At 40.4% G+C, this 21,014-nt stretch overlaps 1 protein-coding gene across 2 annotated transcripts in view; it reads right to left on the bottom strand.

The window, feature by feature from the left end:
- Window positions 1–21,014, bottom strand: part of GALNT18 (polypeptide N-acetylgalactosaminyltransferase 18) — a 260,097-nt gene that overhangs the window by 57,682 nt on the left and 181,401 nt on the right. Inside the window, exon 7 of one of the 2 annotated variants that reach the window (XM_086613387.1) lies at window positions 5,073–5,258. The exons of the other annotated variant lie outside the window; for it this stretch is intronic. Coding sequence (XP_086469513.1) covers window positions 5,073–5,258 — 186 coding nt within the window. The remainder of the gene's footprint in view (window positions 1–5,072; window positions 5,259–21,014) is intronic. 2 annotated transcript variants of the gene reach the window in all.

The raw sequence follows: 21,014 nt of genomic DNA, 5'->3' as shown, positions 1-21,014 counted from the left end.
TATCAACACTTGTTTCCTCACAGTTTATTGTATAAGTAAGAAAGAGCATCTGGGGCCTCAGTAATTGCACCCTCCCATGCAGCTAGAGAAGGAAAATAGCTCACATGTAGCACACTGGCTTTATCACCAGCAACAATGCAGTGTGGTTCCCAAAGCTGAGAATACGATGGGAGCAAAAAAAAGAAAAAAAAAAACCCACAACAAAAAACCATAGGGGAGGACACACAGAGAGCACAGCTCTTGCTTCTGAGACCTCAAAAATCTTTCCTTCAGGTTTTAAGTGCTTTTCTGAACCTATTTGTCTAAGTAGTTACGATGCAGAAATCACCATGGTATCCAAGACCCGCATTTGAAGCCCTCAGTACTTCAGAGCCACCCACAGAGATCCCAAGAGGGCAGTTACAGCACGCTGCCAAACGAGTCTAACTCCTTTTTATTATTATTAGCTCTCAAAGACTAAAACCTTTGGAAACATCTGACTATGGAGCTTCTCAGAGATCTGGGAATTCTTCCATGGAAAAAAACAGGTCCTGTGGTTAACATTTTGGAATAACATATTTCATGGAAAGTCCCGACTGCTCTAACTGAATACATTTCTGTTACCTACACAGTCCATTACCAGTGCAGTATTTCATCAGCTTCCAGACAGAGAATTACTCCTGTAGTTATCCTCTTGTGTAACAGTATTTGGCCATGCTATCTGTCTGTCCTCTCTGCATGTCTTTCACAACGACATCTCGACATCTTTTTGCCTAAGCTGAAGGTAAGTTTGATTTGGAAACTGTCCCTCTTTGGCATTTCATCTTTAATTTAATCTTGAGGCAAGCAAAAACGAAACACAAGTATTGCCATCCAGCCTGATATCTAAGTATCCCCAGCTTTTCTCATCCACCATTTCTTTGCCCCCTGCCTTCTGGAGGTCTGTATTACAAGTGTCCCACATGCTTTAAGTTATTTTTCAGGTTGCTTCTCTACACGGAACGCTCCTTCTTTGAACAGATGTTTCTATTCCAACCAGACACTGCATTGCTCCTAGCGTTTTGATGTATAAAAGAGGACTCACTAATGATGTAGGTTTTCTTTATACTGACTGATTGAATAACAGTGCTTGGGAGTGTAAATTTGTACTGTATTTTCCTCTTCCCCTTAAAAGGCCAGAAGCTTTCCTTAAACATGTACTTGTTTCCTGCTGCACTAGAATCAGTTCAGTACTCAGAAAGTTTAGCATGGCAAAGCACAGGGAAGCCCTTTTGAAGCTCTTCCCCCAATTCTCGGCACCAGGTCTTGCACATTGAACACACAGATGCTTACAATAGCTTCAAATTACACAACAGATTTGGGACACTTGAGCATATGTCAGGCTGTCAGAATAAAACAGAGCCCCAACGCTCTTCTGTCTCCTTCCCTATTGTCCACATGGCAAAAGATGGAAGCTGGGTGAACAAAACCTGAATGTACCCAGCTGTAAGTCACAGACGACCCCATCTGAGAGGAAAACCCTCTGATGCTCACAAAGGTGCCACACTGCCTCTGAACACCCTGTGGCAATTACTGGGTAATGAGTAGTTACAACTGTGAAAACGAAGCTGTTTCCCAGCATACTTTAAATAAGTATGTGGGCATGCGTGTGTCTGTCTGGTTTTCTACAGCAGTGAGAAATACAAAGGAAGGTTCTTTGTGCTGGGTTCCGTACATACACATAGTAATAGATTTCTCCCTACAACAGAGGCATTTCCTTACATTGCAGAAGAAGCTACCACTATAGAAAGCTGATTCAGCACTTGCCATTTCCAGCTTTTGAGTCTGGAACTACATTTTGACAGCAGTAGCCTTTGTGAAGATAAAGAGAGAATATAATTTGCATTGCAATTTATTCAAGCAGTTCAGTGCAGTGATTAGTACATTTCTGCTGGGAAAATGACTGGAGATTGAAGTAGTAAGAAAACTTTTTATTCATCTTTCAAACTATGAACCAAATCTGTTTTGGCAGTACAAGATCTACTGTGCAAACATCTTGATGCACTTTGTGACCTGAGGAAATCAGTTCAATCCACATACTGCATTTACTTTTCCTTTAACAGAATATGTTTCTTTTCTTTAATAAATGAGTTTTAAAATTTATCAGGCTTATATTTTTTTTATCTATTGACACAGTCAAGACTGTGTTATTATTACTTGTTAAATTTCAATTTAACGAGTAATAATAACAACTTATTTGTGTATTCTTTATGAATTTGATTTCCAAATTGCATTCAAATCTAAACTTTGCACAAGATTTAAGCACCACCACCATCATATCTGGATGAATATTATGTAAATATGTGTATAATACTGTATATGCTGGTTAGTAAAAGGAATTTCTGAGTTTTGTGTTAATGCTATGTTTGCAAGTCAAAAAATTGAAACTTGATCAATCAATGAAGATCAACCAATCTTCAGGAAAATAACTAACAATAAAAAATAGAAACTTAAATTTAAATCTCTCAAATTAATTGCTGTCATGGTTTGATGTGGAGATGGTGGGGGTTCTGGTGGCAGGAGAGGGGTTTTGCTCCCTGTGACCTCCCTGGTTTTGGAACCGGGTCAGACCTGGTTCTGGCCACCAGATCAGACTGCCATCCCCCTCGGGGTTGACCCAATCAGCGCCTCTGCGAATTGCCCTATTTAAGTCGGGACAAAGGAACCAGAAAAGGTGCTTTGCCCGGGAGCGAGCAGAGAAGGGAGGAGGGCACTGCCCCCGCTCCCTGGCTCCCGGCCGGGCAGCTGCCTGCGTTGGGCTGGTGCCGCCCACGGAGAATGGCGTCGGCGAAGCCTGCTGAGGAACTCGGGGGCACCCCACTCCCGGGGTGCCCACTGGGCTGAGTTCACCTGGAGAGGACTGAGATCTGAGAGAAACAGCCGCATCGACAGCAGGTCAGTGAGGATGGAGCGGGAGGAGGTGTGCCGGAGCCGAGTTTCCCCTGCAGCTGGTGGTGAGATAGCAGGCGGCCCCGCTGCAACCAGGACAGCCTCGGTGGAGCAGAGACCCACTCGCAGCCCGTGGAGAGGAGATGCCTGAGCCTGAGGATGGTCGTGTTGGGACGCCCGACAAGGCAGAGAGGCATCTGGAGTCTGCGTGACGACCCACGCTGGAGCGAGTGGCTACAACTCCCTAAGTATCCGAGACTGTGGTAAAGCCCACACTGGGGCAATCTGTGGGGAAGGATTGCTTCCTGTGGGCTGGACTCACGCTGGAGAAGTTTGCGGATTTTTTTCCTCGTGGGTAGGGGATCCATTGGAGCAGGGGAAAAGGGTGTAAGGACTCCTCCTCCTTTAAGAAAGAAGCAGCAGTAACAGCACGGAATGAACTGACCTGCACTCCCCCAGTCCCTGCCCCCTGTGCTGCTGGGGGGAGGGGTGGGGGAGGAAGGTGTTGGTTTTTAAGATCTGGCTTTGTTTCTTTTTATTCTCTCAAGTAACTGGTTTTGTTTCCCTTTGTCCTTTTAAGTAACCGTTAATAAATTGTTTTGCTTTAAGAAAGCCAAGTCTGTTTTGCCCAGGACCATGGTTGGTGGGTGCTCCCTCTGTTCTTGTCTCATCCCTCAGTCCCTTTATTATATTTTTCTCCTCTCCACTTTACTGGAGAAGGAGAGACTGTGTGAGTTTTAGTTGCTGGATCAGCCTAAAACCATGACAATTGCAAATAAAATTAATTTGAAATTGCTTCGATGTAAAATAAGTAACCCTACCTTCCAGAAATGTCTTTATTCTCGTATGCATTGTTGTGCAGCTACTTAAAACAGGGACACTAAAGGGGTAGCTTGGATTCTGTGAACATGGGACTACTTCCAGAAAGGTCCCTTCCTCATACCAGATCATAGAGGATTTTTTTCTGGTGCTTTGATGGTATATTATGTGGCTAATTCTGCAACTTGAAAATAGGACAAGGACTTTCCGACTTTGCCAAAATTATCTAGTTTTAACCATGAGAGATAAAGGAAACTACTGAAAGCGGCTGAATCAACACCAGCATTCATATATCTAGCTGGTTTTTGGTTTCTAACCTTCTTTCCTTATTAAACTAAAGGAGGAAAACTATAGCATTTTATTTCTCAAACCAAAAACTGCAGCAAAACCAGCTTCTCTGAACAGTTGCAAAATCATTGAGATTTTACAGAGACTTTGTTAAAGAAAAAAGAAATTGCCCAAGTTCATTTATTAAATCTAGAATATTTGCTTTTGCTGTAATGATGAGAACTGCACACTGTTAAGTCAAATCTCAAATTCAACTACAGCTGTGGTTTCCAACCTCCAGGTGGAAACAACCTCTTCTACACAGATCCTGAATATTTTCCAGAATAAGTACAGTCACCTTTCTCAGAGCCCTATAGCTCTTAACAGTTCATAGATTAAAAATCATTGACTACAGAAACGAAGGACAACTAAAATCAGATGTCAAATTGAACTCTCAGGTTAGCCACCTGACATTATCTTTTCACTACAATGGACCATCCATTGCTCATCTATGGAAAAGAAATCTGGACAAGTAGGCCAAAAGGGAGCTGCAGTTAGGTTCTGCAATATGTCATGACATCCACCAGCCACCCTTACGCTGATGCCAGATTACTCGAGTGATACATCCATGCCTGAATCGGTAACACCCCTTGCCCCTTGGCAGAACTCCCCTCACAAATCTAGTGGAATTGTAGCTCTCTGTGACAGTAAAGGAGACACTCAAATTCAAAATAAGATGTGTAATATAGATTTGATGCTTCTTTTTTCCACAATTCTGCAACTACTAGATTAAAATCTCTGTGTAGAATCATCAGTGAGGATGATGAACTTGACAAGAAATTAATTTTTAAGGAACTTGAAGACAAAGGAATTGTCCTAGAATAAGACACAACTACATACATATTTTTATATATGTGTGTATGTATAGGCATACCTTATATGTAAGACATAAATACATACATACGTGTATACAAGTAACAAAATCCTAGCAGGAAAAAAAAAAAATCAAATTCAGAGTAGGAACTAAACCCAAAACGATCTAAAGTCAAAGCTTGCAAACACTGGTCTTTATGACTCACCTCTTGGGGTATGTTCCACGCCATATAGACATGGCTCTTAAATTCATCCATCCAGACTTCAGCCACCCTTAGTGCATTTCTCCGGACATGAGCAGTTAGATCTTCTGTGTATGGTTTATGTGCTCTTTCTATGTGGGCAATCCTGGAGCACGGTAGAACCTCGACACTTCCTCCACATTGCCATACCTAGGAGGAAAAATGACATCCTGCTAGTGAGAGGTCCCTACACCACTGCTGTCCTTCAGTAAATACGCTGAAATTATTTTATTTCTATACATTGTTACAAAGGAGAATAACTGCTCAAGATTTGAATATAAGGATTTATTTTTTTTCAGACAGTTGTGAGAGGAGTTATTACCTTGCCTTACCGTGAATTATTACCAGTAGCCTCTCATCACAATCTTTCTAGATAAATTTAGCTCTTCTCAAGAGTATTAATAAAATCATTTTTAGGGCATCCAAAACAGTAGTGTCTGGGTTCAAGTCTTAATGCCTTGCAGGTATTTCTCTCCGATTGTACACAGTCCCTCTCAATGCATTCATGCACTGTTCAGAATCTAGAACTAGGCAGCCTTACGTAAAAGGGAAACTAAGCCAAACTACTTTTTAAGATCACTAAAGTTTCAGGTTCTAGGAAGACTAGGCATATAAATGCACTTTATGCTTTGCTTTAAACATAGCTCAGAAAGCATCAGGTTTATTTCTATTGAGAAGGCGTGACAAAGACTTAAGATTGCCTAGTGAAAATGCTCTATGAACGATTTCAACACACATTTACAATATAGGTTACTGTACCTGCTCAAGTGTGTTTCAGTTTTGCCCACTACCACAGCTGAGCTAACGTTCGTAATGTTAATCCTAAGTATTGCATTTATTTCTGATTTTCTTTCTTCTTTCAACAAAAGAGAAAACCACTTTGGCAGCCTTAACAGTCAGTGAAGTTGAATTCTTGAATTATTTTACATAGAAAGTCTTTTTCTGTGTATGTCGTATTATGTAAACTTCCTAACAAGATCAAGGCAGCCCATTCATAATGGTTGAGTGGATGCTGCACAGGTGAAAACCCAGATGTACTCAAACTGTTTGATCCTACTGAACAAGTACCTCAGTGTCCCAGAGGCAGGTGTACTCACTGAGAAGTGATGGAGTTTGCCATATGATATTGCTAGCAGAGATTCCTGAGGCTTGGTATCCCATACCAAGAGAGCAGAAAATGAGATGGACGGAGCTCCTTCCTTGTACAGCTCATCCAGGAGAGAGTATATTCTGGTCTCCCTCCCAGTGGCCAGGGATGTGGGTTGGCAGAACATCACGTTCTGGAGCTGATCTCAGACCCCTCAGGTCTGGCCATCTTATAGGCATATGCTCTACTAAGAAGGCACTTTATTCAGTCATTCATTTTATATATTTAGACATCTGGCTTGAACACAGCATTTAGGCATTTGGCAGCTCCTGAGACCAGAAATTGTGGCATGGATTCAGAATGTTTACAAAGCTTTTTCTGAACTGGTGCCTAATTGCATTCAGCATATGCTGGGAAAAGAGATAGAGCCTTAGTTTTCAGAGCTCTCTGGAAGTTGAGCTATCCCATGAACCTACTGTGAAGTCAAGAAGGGTGCTTCAGCATGTTTCCATGTCCACAACTTGGAAAACCATAAGAGTAAATAAACATAACCACTACCAACATAAGGGCAAAACTGAGATGATCATAAATATTTTAAAGTAAATGAGCAATAGATCTGGCACAAAAATAAATAATCTGTAAACAGCATTTGTGTCCTGTCTTTCTAAATACCATATAAAGTGGCCAATCCAGCTTAACGATCTAACAAAAATAATACTTCGTCAAATATTTAATTCTAAATGGTTTAGCTACATTTCCTCATAAAGACTAAAAGTGAAGTATCATCAGGCTTTGCTCACACAATGCCTGCTTTCAATCCAAGCCATTTCTCAGTACGGCATTGACATCCAGCTATAAATTGTTTCAGAGTTACTCACTGTACACTGTTTAAATTAGTATCACAAAGACAAGGAAGATGTAGAGATGGTCATAACTTACCCTAGGACAAGACAATTCACATACTGCATGCGCTGTCTCCTCTGCCTAGCATTCGCTCATTTTAACTAGGAACGGCCTCAATCCAAGTCCAACAGGTGAATACCAACACTTTTGTGGGATTTTCAGAGTTAGGTCTGAATGCCATCTTGATAATAAGCTAAGCCAAAAATTCACAGTCTATAATAAGCTGAATTTCCAAGTAAATTTCTAGAATACGAAAATTTGAAGAATGGACTCATCTATAATTTTAGTACTGATTCAGTAATCAGTAAAACCTAATTTGACTTTATAATGAAGTCATATGTGTTTTCAAAAAACATCCTGACATGACGAAGTCTTTAATGTAGTTTGTAAATAATGATTACCACTACCTGAATAAACATGAATTAATCAAATCTGGTGGCCACTCTTTTCTCTCAGACACTGTCAGTCTTTGTTCTGTTTCCAAAGACTAATTAATTACTCCGCAAGAACCATGGATTCACTTAAAAAGTTAATGCTAAGAGGGAGCTGTCAATGTAGATGCTGACAGAACAGACGAGTTGTATTGAACAGCTTCAAAATGAAATCCTATTATTTCTAAGCAAAAATCTCCTGCAATCCATAAAAATGTGATTAGCAAGCGCCAACACTGGACTAGACATACATGCTAATAGTTTCCATATATCAAGATGAATAAAAGTCCTTTAATTAATGACTTGTTAAAGAGGAAAACATGAGAAACACATCTGATTCTTAAGATATGGGAATCGCATGTTGCAGTGTGTGCAGAGCTTGCAGTTACAGCACTACCCGAGATGTAGGCTACACAGCCTTGCAGGGCACTCGCAGACTGAAAGCAGAAGTGATACTTTATAAGGAAAGATAAACTCTATATTGGCTCAATGTCCAAGTGGAGGCCAGTGACAAGTGGTGTTCCTCAGGGGTCAGTACTGGGGCCAGTGCTATTTAACATCTTTGTTGGTGACATGGACAGTGGGATTGAGTGCACCCTCAGCAAGTTTGCAGATGACACCAAGTTGTGTGGTGGACACGCTGGAGGGAAGGGATGCCATCCAGAGGGACCTTGACAGGCATGAGAGGTGGGCCCCTGCGAATTGCGTGAAGTTCAACAGGGCCAAGTGCAAGGTCCTGCACATGGGTCAGGGCAATCTCAAGCACAAGTACAGGCTGGATGGAGAATGGATTGAAAGCAGTCCGGAGGAGAAGGACTTGCGGGTGTTGGTTGATGAGAAGCTCAACATGAGCCGGCAATGTGCGCTGGCAGCCCAGAAAGCCAACCGTATCCTGGGCTGCATCAAAAGAAGTGTGGCCAGCAGGTCGAGGGAAGTGATTCTGCCCCTCTACTCAGCTCTTGTGAGACCCCACCTGCAGTACTGCGTTCAATTCTACGGCCATCAACACAAGAAAGGCATGGACCTGTTGGAGTTCAGAGTCCAGAGGAGGGACACAAAAATGATCTGAGGGCTGGAGGACCTCTCCTATGAAGACAGGCTGAGAGAGTTGGAGTTGTTCAGCCTGGAGAAGAGAATGCTCCAGAGACACCTTTTAGCAGCCTTCCAGTACCTAAAGGGGACCTACAAGAAAGCTGGAGAGGGACTTTTTGTAAGAGCATGTAGCAATAGGACAAGGGTCTATGGCTTTAAACTGAAAGAGGGTAGATTTCAATTAAATCCAAAGAGGAAATTCTTTACTCTGAGGGTGTTGAGGCACTGGAACAGGTCGCCCAGAGAATTTATGGATGCCCCATCCCTGGAAGTGTTCAAGGCCAGGTTGGATGAGGCTTTGAGCAACCTGATATAGGGGAAGGTGTCCCTGCTTATGGCAGGGGGTTGGAACTATATGGTCTTTAAGGCCCCCCTCCAAACCAAATCATTCTATGATAAGCCATAGTACCTTGCTCTCCCACAAGCGTTCTTTGCCCATGGGATTACAGTACGGTGAGAAAGCTCTTTTCTCTAAACATTCCATTTCACTTAGGGAGAGGCTAGTTGCAAAGAAAGAAAGTGTAGAGAAGCATTAAAGTGGGACTTTCGAATGGCATGAAACTCTTCAAGAATCTCAAGGGATTCTGGATTCCCAACTCCCCCAAACATATGCAAAACTCCAGCTGAGGAATGAAGCGCTTTGCTATTCATACACTAAACAGTAAACACTATTCTGAACAGGATATATCAATACTAAACAATATAACACGATAAACTTGACTGCTACAGATAGGTGTTTTTCATTCTTCCCTGATTATATTTGAAATAGGAAAATTTCTTGCAGCTAGGCCAAGAATATTCTTCTATTCTTTCTTTCTTTCCTTAGACCAACTGTCCACTGGAATCTGACTACTCCTTGCTTCTCCCATCTCCTTTACTCATGTAAACAAATCCATGGTACTCCAAACATTGTGTTGGAGTCCCTGTGGATGGCTTTTCAAGATATCTTGAAAAAGTATAAATCTCACATCAAAAGTTCATAGGACAGACTCATTAATTACTCTGAAGCAAAACCTTTTGGTCAAAGAGAAGTTTTAGTTTTGTTTTTTTTTTAATTAATATTTTAATACTAAGAAATATATTTTCTTAAAGACTCAACACAGAGGGAAGTTTTGAAGCCTTTTAGAGTGCTCTGTTCTTTACCTAATAAAATTCCTGTAGACAAGAGATTGTCTTCATAGTTAAAGACAGAAACAGCAATTGAAGGGTCAATTTCTCACACCTTCACATGTTTCCCCTCTGAATTTCACAGCTCTTTTTTTGCTGTCATTACTAATCTTTATTCAGGCTTCATCCATACTGAATAGCACCTTTTTAATTCCCCCGTGCTGTTATTTTATGTGATGGCTATAAATAAATACAAAGGTTTAAAGTCAGTGAAGCTTTTCCAAATTATCACCCATAACTTTAGTAGGGAATCTGAAGATGAAAGAGCTTCAAAGACTTTTTTTTTTTTTAACCTCATAGAATGGTCTGAAATAAAATGTTATATCTCTGAGCATACTGTCACTGCAATCAGTAATACTTAATGCCAAACCCACTCATACAAATTGCAAGGAAGAAACGTGATGAATTTCCTAAACTACAGTTAAGAGGAAATGCAGCACCTTTTCCTGTTGCCCATAAAGATGTTTTACTTATGGTATCAAGAGGTGGAAATTGCTAGCAATAATCTCAATTTCCTGCCAAACCCCTAAACATATATGTACACTTGTCAAAAATAACATATGTTTCCATCATTGTGATACAATAAATGGCAATCTACATTTCATTCTGTAAAACCATCAATTGCAAAACTGTACCACTGGGTCTCGGGCTTTGCCTTAAGGCAAAGACCTTAGAAAGTTTTCAAGTGTAAGGGACTGTATCTTTGGGAGTACTTAGCATGATTGCTGGAGCCCCAGCAATGCAGAAAGTTTGCTTTTCTTTTGAGGAATTTCTTGAGGTTCTGATCCTGCTGGTTCACTTTGCAAAACCAATCTTTTAGAAAAAGAACACACCAACTGGAGTTTCCCTTACAAAGAGCTCTCAGAATCCACTTCAGTGTGCTTTCAATGCTCTCTTCCAAGAGTCCCTTAGAACCGGCTCTTTATTCTTGAATTTCCTGAGGACGTTCATATATCTGGTGTGGCCCCAAGAAGGGCTTAGAGAGCTCCCTCCTCTTGAAAGGGTTCCTTCACCACTAGCAAAAGGTAGTAAAATTCCATAAAAGAATTCAAGGTGTAAAGGGACAGAAGCAGAGCTAAGGTGACTTCTAACTCTTACAAAGCTAAAAGACTAAAATCAGCAAAGCTTATGAACTAAACTAAGCAAAGCAAGTGGGAGATGATAGGAACATTAAATGAATACAGAGAATGTATTTGGGGGGAAAAAAAAAGAGGTGGGGTGGGTGGGAAATCTTTCTCCCTTTTAACTCTTCAGTTGTTATGACTTATGTGGAGAATTTGTCCGAGCTCTAAGCACTTCTTACTCTTAATTTGCTGAAAGTACATTTAAACGTCAGCTATAATTGTGGCCCTACATCTGTCTGAATTTATATTCACCAAGGTTAAAGTAGCCCCACAGAGCAAATAGAAAACATGTTCTTTGCATTGGAAGAGTCAGGAAAGCAGAGGACACGTGAAACTGCATGCAGAGAGAACACAGGTGGTGGCACAACAGATCAGCTGCAACTTCCACTCTGCTAGAGCAGTAAAGAACCAAAGTACTGGGCAGTCCAGTGGGATGGCATAAGCGGGGCAGCTATAGAAGCAGTAACACACTAAACGGCTTCATTAAACATTTTGCAAAGATGTAAGCCTTAATACTGCTAAGCTATCATCCCTTACTTGTTCCCACCAAAACGAGGGCAGTAGTGACAGCATTTGCCCAGCCTTCAGTGTGCAGCAGAGAAGGGTGACTCACACATCCTTAGAAATGTCTAAATCAATCTGATTATTTTTTTTGAGCGTATTCCATTCACATCTGTAAAATCTGTTTCATTAGAAAAAGGGTCTCCATTTCTATTTAGTTTTATTTTTAAATCCACATGCTTTAGTAAATCCTTTTCAATTGCATTTAAACATATTTGAATTTGCATATTTAATCAAAACAATTACAGCTCTGAAGCTGATCCCTCTCTCAAATATTTAATTTATACTTCATTATAAAATGATATAACACTTCTTCATTAAAAGTGTTCATTTTTATCTCTTTAATCACTGAGTGTTCTTTTCATGTTGTGGAAGCTTAATCTAATAAAAACACAAACCCTACATGATGCTGAGCAGTTTATTAGCATGTACTGCATTCATTAAATTTACACAGATCGTGCAGATTCTCCAAGAATGATGTAACCTTGTTTGAAACCATAATTTCATTTGGACTGCAAACAAAACTTTTTAATAATTAAGTGATTTCTCAAAAGCTGAAGCAATTTCTAGCTTCTGTGAAGTCTGCAAATGACAAAATTAGAAGAACTCATTAAAGATGCCCTGAAGATAAAAAAAATAGCCAGTGTGAATTCATTACTACTGTGGATACAAGTAGTCACCAATATCTTTAAAATATATTTCGGGGAATAATTTAATGCAAAAAATATTTGTGAATCTTGATAACCCTTGTCATTACCATTAATCATTTACTGACAACCAATAATGAGCTTGATGCTTTACAGGCAAGTACGAATAAATTCTTTTTTCAATACCATGAGCTAAGTCTGTGATCATTTTGGGTCAGTATTTTTATTTTGGTATCTTGACAGGTGACTGCAGAAAGGAAAGGGAGAAAGATCAGATCCAAAAATCATTGAAATAAATGTTCATATTTCCAATAGCAATCAATGGGTTTTGGATTGTCATGTACATTTGGGTATCTGCCTCAGTAAATCTAGAAACTATATACTTACTGGCTGAAATATGATACATTAATCTCTATTTAGGTCATATCTCCACTGAAGTCAGATAATCTTCATTAAACAATTGCAGCAGTGACAATTAAGTACTGATGGATTTAGCTAACTTTCTCCCAATTCAGCAAGAAGCCATGCACAGCTTTGCTTACTGCACTGGTCTCAAATAGCTTCCTCTCACTGAAGAAGTCTGCCCCAACAGTAAAATTAAACACAGAGTCCTGGCCTGAGTCACATAAACTCAGGATTAGAAAAATGAGAATATAGGTGGACAGGAAGAGAAAGAAAATGCACTGCTTACTGAAGGTATGATTCTGGTTACTCCCTGCTTCTAGAGGCTGAACAGGCTGGAAAAGAGAATCATGTCATCAGCATGTACCTCTGCAGAGCAGGAAATGAGGGTGTAACTTAATTTCAAGAGGTGACTGCCTATGGTCACAGCTCAGAACAGTATGCAAAGAGAAATCAGAGACCGAAAAGAGATATTTTTAAAATTACTTCATCTGTTTTACTGAAGCCCTGTGAGGTTTCTGAATTCTTCTACTCCTCATCATACAAACTGACATACTTTCAGGTAAAATTCTCTATTTGTGTGTGAGAATAGCTTTTTTCTATAACTAAGATAACTTTAACGTGAACTGTAAGCAACCTACAAAAACACACCCCCACAATCTAAAAGACTTTTAAAAAGGAAATAAAAGGCTTTAACATAACTAGAGCTGCTCTCTATTTTTAAAATGTAAATTATCCTTTAAATCTTACTTTCGGAGTCATCATTAATTACCTCATAGGCCTCATTTTACATTAATTGTGCCTTTATAAAACACCCTCATTTAAAAAGTAACACATGTAAAGATTCTTCCCATATTAAATTGTCAGTAGTTTCCTTCCTCTTTTAGCTACTTGCTTCATTATGTACTTTTAAAATTGTTTTGTTCTGCAGGGATTAATTTTGCACAAATCTCCATGAGCTGTGAAACTTTTACAATGTATTATAAAATTACGTATGTTGTGTTGCTGGTTTACAATTTCAGGAACTACTCTATGCCTTGTGTTACTAGGAGATAACACGTTTCAAGGGTCACTGAAGGCATACAGCTTCATTCAGTTCTCTTTCAAATGTGTCTGTCTCATTGCTGGGCACAGCAAATAACTGACACATAAATCACTACATTACCAAGTTTAAGTCATGAACAGGCAGTAAAATAAATCACTTTTCATCTTAAAAGGCAAAAAAGCAGCAAACGGAATAACCAGATCACCATCGGTTTAGTATTCATGGAGTACGTTACCACAGTGCCCATCTTTTCTGTCTTTACCTTTCTCTCCCTTACCACAGATGTACTTAGCTTGATCAGTCTTGTTAATCTTGCACTAATCCTAAAGACTTGATCAGTACCAAAATACCAAGCTCAGAACAGAACAGAATATTTTGAGTTGGAAGGGACCTACAACGATGATCTAGTCCAACCACCTGAGCAATTCAGTGCTGACCAGAAGTTAAAGCAGGTTGTTAAGGGCATTGTCCAAATGCCTCTTGAACACTGACAGGCCTGAGACATTGATCACCTCTCTAGGAAACCTGTTCCAGTGTTTAACCATCCTCTTGGTAAAGAAATGCTTCCTAATATCCAGTCTAAACCTTCCCTGACGCAGCTTTGAACCATTCCCACGTGTCCTATCACTGGACACCAGGGAGAAGAGATCAGCACCTTCCTCTCCACTTCCCCTCCTCAGAAAGCTGTAGAGAGCAATGAGGTGGCCCCTCAGCCTCCTGTTCTCCAAATTAGACAAGACCAAGGTTCTTAGTTGTTCCTCATAGGACATGCCTTCCAGCCCTTTCTCCAGCTTTTTGTTGCCCTCCGCTGGACCCATTCAAGGACCTTCACATCCTTCTTAAATTGTGGAGGTCAGAACTGCACATAGTGCTCAGGGTGAGGCCATGCCAACGCTGAATACAGCGGGATCATCACCTCTTTTGACCGGCTGGTTACGCTGTGTTTGATGCACCCCAGGATGCGGTTTGCCCTCTTGGCTGCCAGGGCACACCGCTGACTCGTTTTGAGCCTGCTGTCAACCAGCACCCCCAGATCCCTTTCTGCAGGGCTGCTCTCCCAGCCACTTCCCTCCCAATTTATACTTGCGTCCAGCGTTACTCCATCCTAGGTGCAGAATTCAGCATTTAGACTTCTTAAATTTCATCCCATTAATCACTGCCCAATGCTCCAATCTATCTAGATCCCTCTGCAAGGCATCTTGTCCCTTGAGAGAATCAACAGCACCTCCCAGTTTGGCATTGTCAGCAAACTTGTTAATGGTGCACTGAACTCCTGCATCCAGATTGTTGATAAATATATTGAATAGAACTGGCCCTAGAAGGACATCGTATTAGTTAAATAACACTTTCCATTTGTGAACCCATGTTGATTGTGCCAGATGACTACATCGTTCTTTAAATGCCTTTCAATAGTACCCAGTATCATCTTGTTAGATCGAGAGGGGTCCTGCCATAAAATCCACTAACTGCTTCAGTACTCTGGGATGAATCCCATCAGGCCTCACGGACTTGAGAACATTCAGCTGATACAGTTGGTCCCTTACATTTCCAGTGTTCACAAATGGAAAGTCACTCTTCCCACACTTGTGGCCCTCCAACTCAGGGGACCGGGCAGCCCAAAGTCTATCAGTATTATTAAAGACCAAGGCAAAAAAAGCCTTGAGTGCCTCTGCGTTTTCTTCATCCCTATTGGTCAGATGACCATCTTCAAGTTTGGATCCAATATTTTCTTTAGACCTCCTCTTGCTATTAATGTACTTTAAAAAGTCCTTATTATTTGACACAACACTGGCCAGTTTCAACTCTACTTGAGCTTTGGCCTTTTGTGTCTTCTCCCTGCATATATGAACCCAGCTCTGTAATCTTCCTGTGAAGTCTGACCTTGCTTCCAGAGATCATACAACTTCTTTTTCCTTTTGAGCTCCATGAGGAGCTCCCTGTTCAGCCAATCTGGTCTTCTGCCCTGCTTGCTTGACTTATGACACAATGTGCTGTGACACAGATAAAGGTATTTGGCTTCTGCAGCTTTGACCCAAACATGCTGGACCCATCCTGGTGAATCCATCCCAGCCATCTACTCAGTTCTGTTACATCACAACTATCCCTCGCTCTCCCACACTGGTCTTCTGCTCATATTTGTTAGATTACTAAACCAGACTTGAAGTACTAAAACTCTCTATGAAATTAAATTTTAGACAGATGTCACCTCAGTATCATGTTAAAACAAATACAGAATCTTCACAGACTAGGCCATGAATAATCGTAATACTAGAAGCTACAATGGTATTGCCACCATACCGTGACTTAAAGTGGAGAAAAGATATTAAATACGAGGCTATCTTATAATAATGCACTAATTAATTTGCATCTCACCTGAGTCCACTCATTGGCAAATGCATATTGACTTAAACTGTTTTACTTCTTTCCATACCACTATAAACAACAATTTCCTCTCATAAAATATCAATATATTACTGCCCAGCTGGTAATGTGCAACCACACAGGCACAACTGGTGAAAACACACCTGTGAGAAAACTCCAAGTCCCTCATCCTCCTCCCTTGTTGGGGATAGTGGTGCCACATGTTAGCTAGTGCTGTATCAATCATTTGCTTTCCTGTGGGAGCTGCTAATAAAATGTTCTCTCTCCAGAAAGAGCAAAAACACAAAAATGATTCACTGATGATGTTCACTGGTAATGGTCTGTATGTGTAATTACACATGCTGTAGTTGCAGGTTACCTGCTGAGGCTTTCGTGGGCAAAACTGAGGGAAAAGAACAATTATTCCACTGTAGGTTTGACACAAAACCAGAACAAACCACAGAAAGCCAGTTCCTGCTGATGTCATGACTGACACCCATTTGGAGGCATGACAATTCCTTATTTTATTCTCAATAGAGGCTGTTTTTTTTTTTCCCCTGTTGAAATTAACTATGGGGCACCCAGATGGACTCAAGCTGGGACCGAGCCCAGAGCTTTGGCCTGAAAAAAGAGAGAGAGAGAGAGAGAGAGTGTACTCGAGAGTCTGAGAGAGTGAGAGTTCCTGGAAGAGTAGAAGCCCTTCTTTCCAGTCAACTCTCCTTTTTATACTGGGCATGATGCTGCATGATACGGAATACTTCCCTGGTCTATATTTTGCCTCAGTCCTAACTCTAGGTACAAATCGTAAGGGCAGTCGTGGACCCTTTGTCCCGGCCATGCTCCCCCCAGCCTGATGTGCTCCTGCACACTGGCAAGAACACAGCAGCTGAAAAGTCCTTGAGGTTTCAGTGCCAACTATAAACATCAGTGTGCCATCAACATTCTTCTCATAATGAATCCCAGACTAAAATCAAAATACAGAGCTCTTCTAGATGCTAAAAAGAACTACTAACTTTTTCCCAGCTGAAACCAGGACAACCCTGTAAATAGAGAATTTTAGTCTGTGTCATCTTGGGATTCAGGTTGTTACCACAGTGAGGTACTTTCCAAAACAAAATTAACTTTAGCAATAATTCTGGCCGCACTGAGAAGACACTACTGGTTCCACAGGGTGCTAGGCAAGTACTTACATCATACTTGCACTGCTAAGGAATTATTTTTATCTTGGTGAAAGTGTGGGCCATGAAAAGCATTGGCTGCATCTTGTAGAAAGTAACATTTGGTTAATATTTACAAATTTTTCTTGCAGAGTTCAGTCTAGAAATCATCTCTTCTTAATTCACAAAATGGATAAAATTAAAATAGACATCTCTATTTAAAGCTTTAATGTAAAGTTAAAGAGAAATCACTATCTCAAAAGGCAGCATTAAAATGTTTTCATAGCAACTAAGAATATTCTTACTGTTGCACTTCTCAGCCCTTCCCCTTTGCACATCATCAACCTAATACTGTTGAACAGCACCTGTGATCATACACTAAGGATTTTTTCTGCGCAGCAAATCATTCCCTAGTGGGAAGAACTATGGTCTACTTATTAAAATCAAGCTAAAACCATAGTTTTAGCACCACAGCAAGTGACGGTAGCTGTAAGTACAAGAATGGGGGACGTATAGATTCATTTTCCTGAAGGGAATTTAGGGAAGATCTGCATTGCTCAGAGGAGTGCCATGAAAGGGGACCCAGCAGCAACGACAAAAAGGGACGCTGTGCACACATGACATATCCCACTGCTCACTCTCCATGCACCCGCAATACGGCAGTTCGGTGAAAAATCCCCTCAACTTCTTTGTTCCCTCCCAGTCATTTCTACCTCTTGGCACACCAGCGTCTCAATTTTCCTAACATAACAGTTTGTGAGGCAGCATGGTAAATCAGAAACTGATTAAAATGAAAATTAACCCTGCAGTTTAAAAAAAGTTACAATGGAAAGGTTTACTTCTAAACCGGAGGTGTTCAGAGACAGTGGGCACGGGGCAGCCATTCAGACAACTACGCTGGCAGAGCCAAAGCACCGGTGTGCTGCCGGAGTAAGAACAAGAGGATGGCAAGGAGAAGGAGAAAATGTAAACCAGCATAGCTGTTTAAGCCTATGTGTTGTGAAACTACATCCTTGCTTGTACACTGTGCAAAGGCTTTCCTTAATAAAAACAGACATCTATTTACATGTAATATAGTCACAATTTCATGTAATTCATGGCCTGTATTAGAAACATTGACAGGTGGAATTGCTGGAAACTTCTAGGGAAAACGTCCAAAACGTTTTCAGATAAATATGGAGAGTTGGGGGCAAATGTAAATATCTGCACTTGCTTGTGACTATAAAAAATCCACACTCTTGCAAAGGCATGTTAAAAGAAAGAGATCTCAGGTGAGAAACAACTGGGATACACAAACACTTTGGATTGGAAATGACGGGACATGTACAACAGGCTTCTATGCACCATATGAGAGAGACGGGGTTAACTAGTCGGCAATGAAGAATCATGATGCCAGAAGTTGGGGTGAGGGAGAGGTTAAAAAAGAAAAAGAAAATAAAGCTTGAGAGTTTGAGCCAAAAGCACATCCAAAAAAAGCAACCTCACAAAAAACCCCACCCCCCCAAAAAAATAAAAAAAAAAGGAAGCCACCTCTGGAATTTGAGAAAAAATAGATCAGGGAGAGGCATGACAGACTTTACATCTTCTTGCTCTACAACAGAGGGACTCTATTGTATAGCCAATTCCCCAAAGAACACTGGGACTATTTTCTGGACAAATAACTCATTTCTGCATATCTGTTCATAAAATGCATTCCTCTTGTTCTCAACCAATAGAAAAAGCATCAGCTTCACAGAAGTTCTATAGACGAACAGCCACTAACAAGAAATGAAGCAGACATATTTATTGTAATGTTATTTTATTGCAAATACAATTAATTTCACTATGGCATGCTCAGTCTGAACTATAAATGTAATTTTCCTCTTGGGTCAGCTGATGTAAAGTCTTGATATATCATTTACTGGAAGCAAGATCCATTCCTTTTCCCTTAAAGAGCTATTACCTTCTAACAAAATTTCCTCCTACCCACTTAACAGGGCCAGTATATCTTTGTGAACACAAATTCATCTGCAAGCACGAAGTCTTTGTGACATACATAATTAAGTCAATGCCTGGGCTAACATTCCCTTGACTCTGATTATGACTTAGTCTGTGACCTGAGGCAAATCACTGAGTATTTGTTCAGGCACTCCTAAAAGTGGTACAAACAACTTTGTTGTAACAGATATTTGGAAGCTTTATCAAACATGTAGGCTGCTTTAAGAAACAAAACGATTGCTACAGGCTTGCTTTTGATAGAAAATCTGCTGACTTCAGTAGGAATTGGAACAGGCCTTTAAGAAGCCTACTGAAAACTAGACTTGAACCATCTAATGCATGATCAAATTGATTGCACTGGATTTGTAGGGGCTTCTGTAACTACAGGTATGGCTTGTGCAAGCACAACCCAGAAGTAGAGCCCAAATAATAGTAAGAAACACCAGCTTTACACTCAGATTTTGTTTCCACTGTAAGGCAGTTACCAATACAGTTCCTATCTGGTCTCTTGGATAAGCAATGTGATTTCAGTTTGCCCTCCAGATACAATCTAGTGCCTTAAAAAAGCACGCTTCAGTCCGTTCAATTGGGAATGACTGAACATAGACCAAAAAGAATCATTACTCATCCTGATGTGAATTTAAGAATATGATTCTGAGGCATAGTAAATGAATCTTTCAAAAATCCCAGATAGAGTGATCGAGCAGCTCAAAAAGGATGCTGTCAAGTCTTGCATCAACCAGCCTGTCTTTATTTTCTTATGGGGCAAATAAATAGCTTTGCAAGAAAATATTTGCTTGAGGAGAAAATACAGCACTGCTTGCAAGATTCAAAATGCATTCATATTTTGAACTCATCTGTCAGCTTCTAGCTCAAGGCAACAGAACTCTACTAATATTTATTTAATAATATATGTTTAATATTTTACAAATGTTATTACAAGCCACAGACGGGTAAAAATCTTAGAATTTAAAATAATACACCAAATTAGAGACGACTAGAGCTGAATAGAGAAACTAATTCATCAGAGTCAAGAGAATAATCTTCCAATCAAAGACCTGTTTTCTGTGGCTTGTTACAGTTTACCAATAATGATACAGTTTCCAATAGCTTGAGATTTTCTTGCACTCAAGTAACACAAATACCTAGATATTTGTGCAGATGAGGTGACAAAAACATCTCCTGGGAGAAGACACTGGGATAAGTCTCCATTTCGTCAGGGTCTAATTCCTGTCCCTGCACAGTGAAAACCCCATCTAGCTGAAAACAAACCATTTCAAGATTTTAGAAGACACAGTAATGGTTTCTCCTTCACAATGAAAAAAAAAAATCCTAACTAGTAGACTGTGCTTCTCAGAAGTATCTCAGCTGGAGATTAAATCTTATCTCACATCACTGAAGATGCAGCTGCTAACAAAGCAAATGGAGAATAAGACTTTGACTCTGTGCATAGGCATAGAGAGCAATTTACCCAGTCCTCTCAGCACATGATGCTGTGGCTGGTTTGCGTATGTTTTGGCTCACAGCAGTTTTATATCCTCTGGAACAAAATTAGTAATATAAGGACACAGGACCATGCTCTACTTAGTGTGTTTAAGATAAACAGGTAGCTCAAATGATCCTAACTCTTGCTGCTATTTCTGTAGTAGAAAGTAACCTCTCCTGTTCCTGTAGATGTTTGCTCTTGCATGCTTACGCATAAAATTTCCCAATGAAATAACTGACTTCCAGCGCCTAAACACTACACAGAATGGGAACAGGCTGTGTGAAATTTGCTTAGAAATTCAAGCCATGAAAAAAATCAAGGAAATTTCACTAAGTATCAACTCCATCGTATCAGAGAACGTGACAGGCAGCATCCTATTTCTTGGCTAGCCTGGATACCAGGTCAGTTTGAGCACACATTGCCTGCTTCTCCACCTCTACGCATATCACACAGCAGAATACTAGAT

Source organism: Tauraco erythrolophus, chromosome 6 (assembly GCF_009769465.1).
Source record: "Tauraco erythrolophus isolate bTauEry1 chromosome 6, bTauEry1.pri, whole genome shotgun sequence".
NCBI lineage: Eukaryota > Metazoa > Chordata > Aves > Musophagiformes > Musophagidae > Tauraco > Tauraco erythrolophus.
This window is presented reverse-complemented; position numbering and strand designations above follow the sequence as displayed.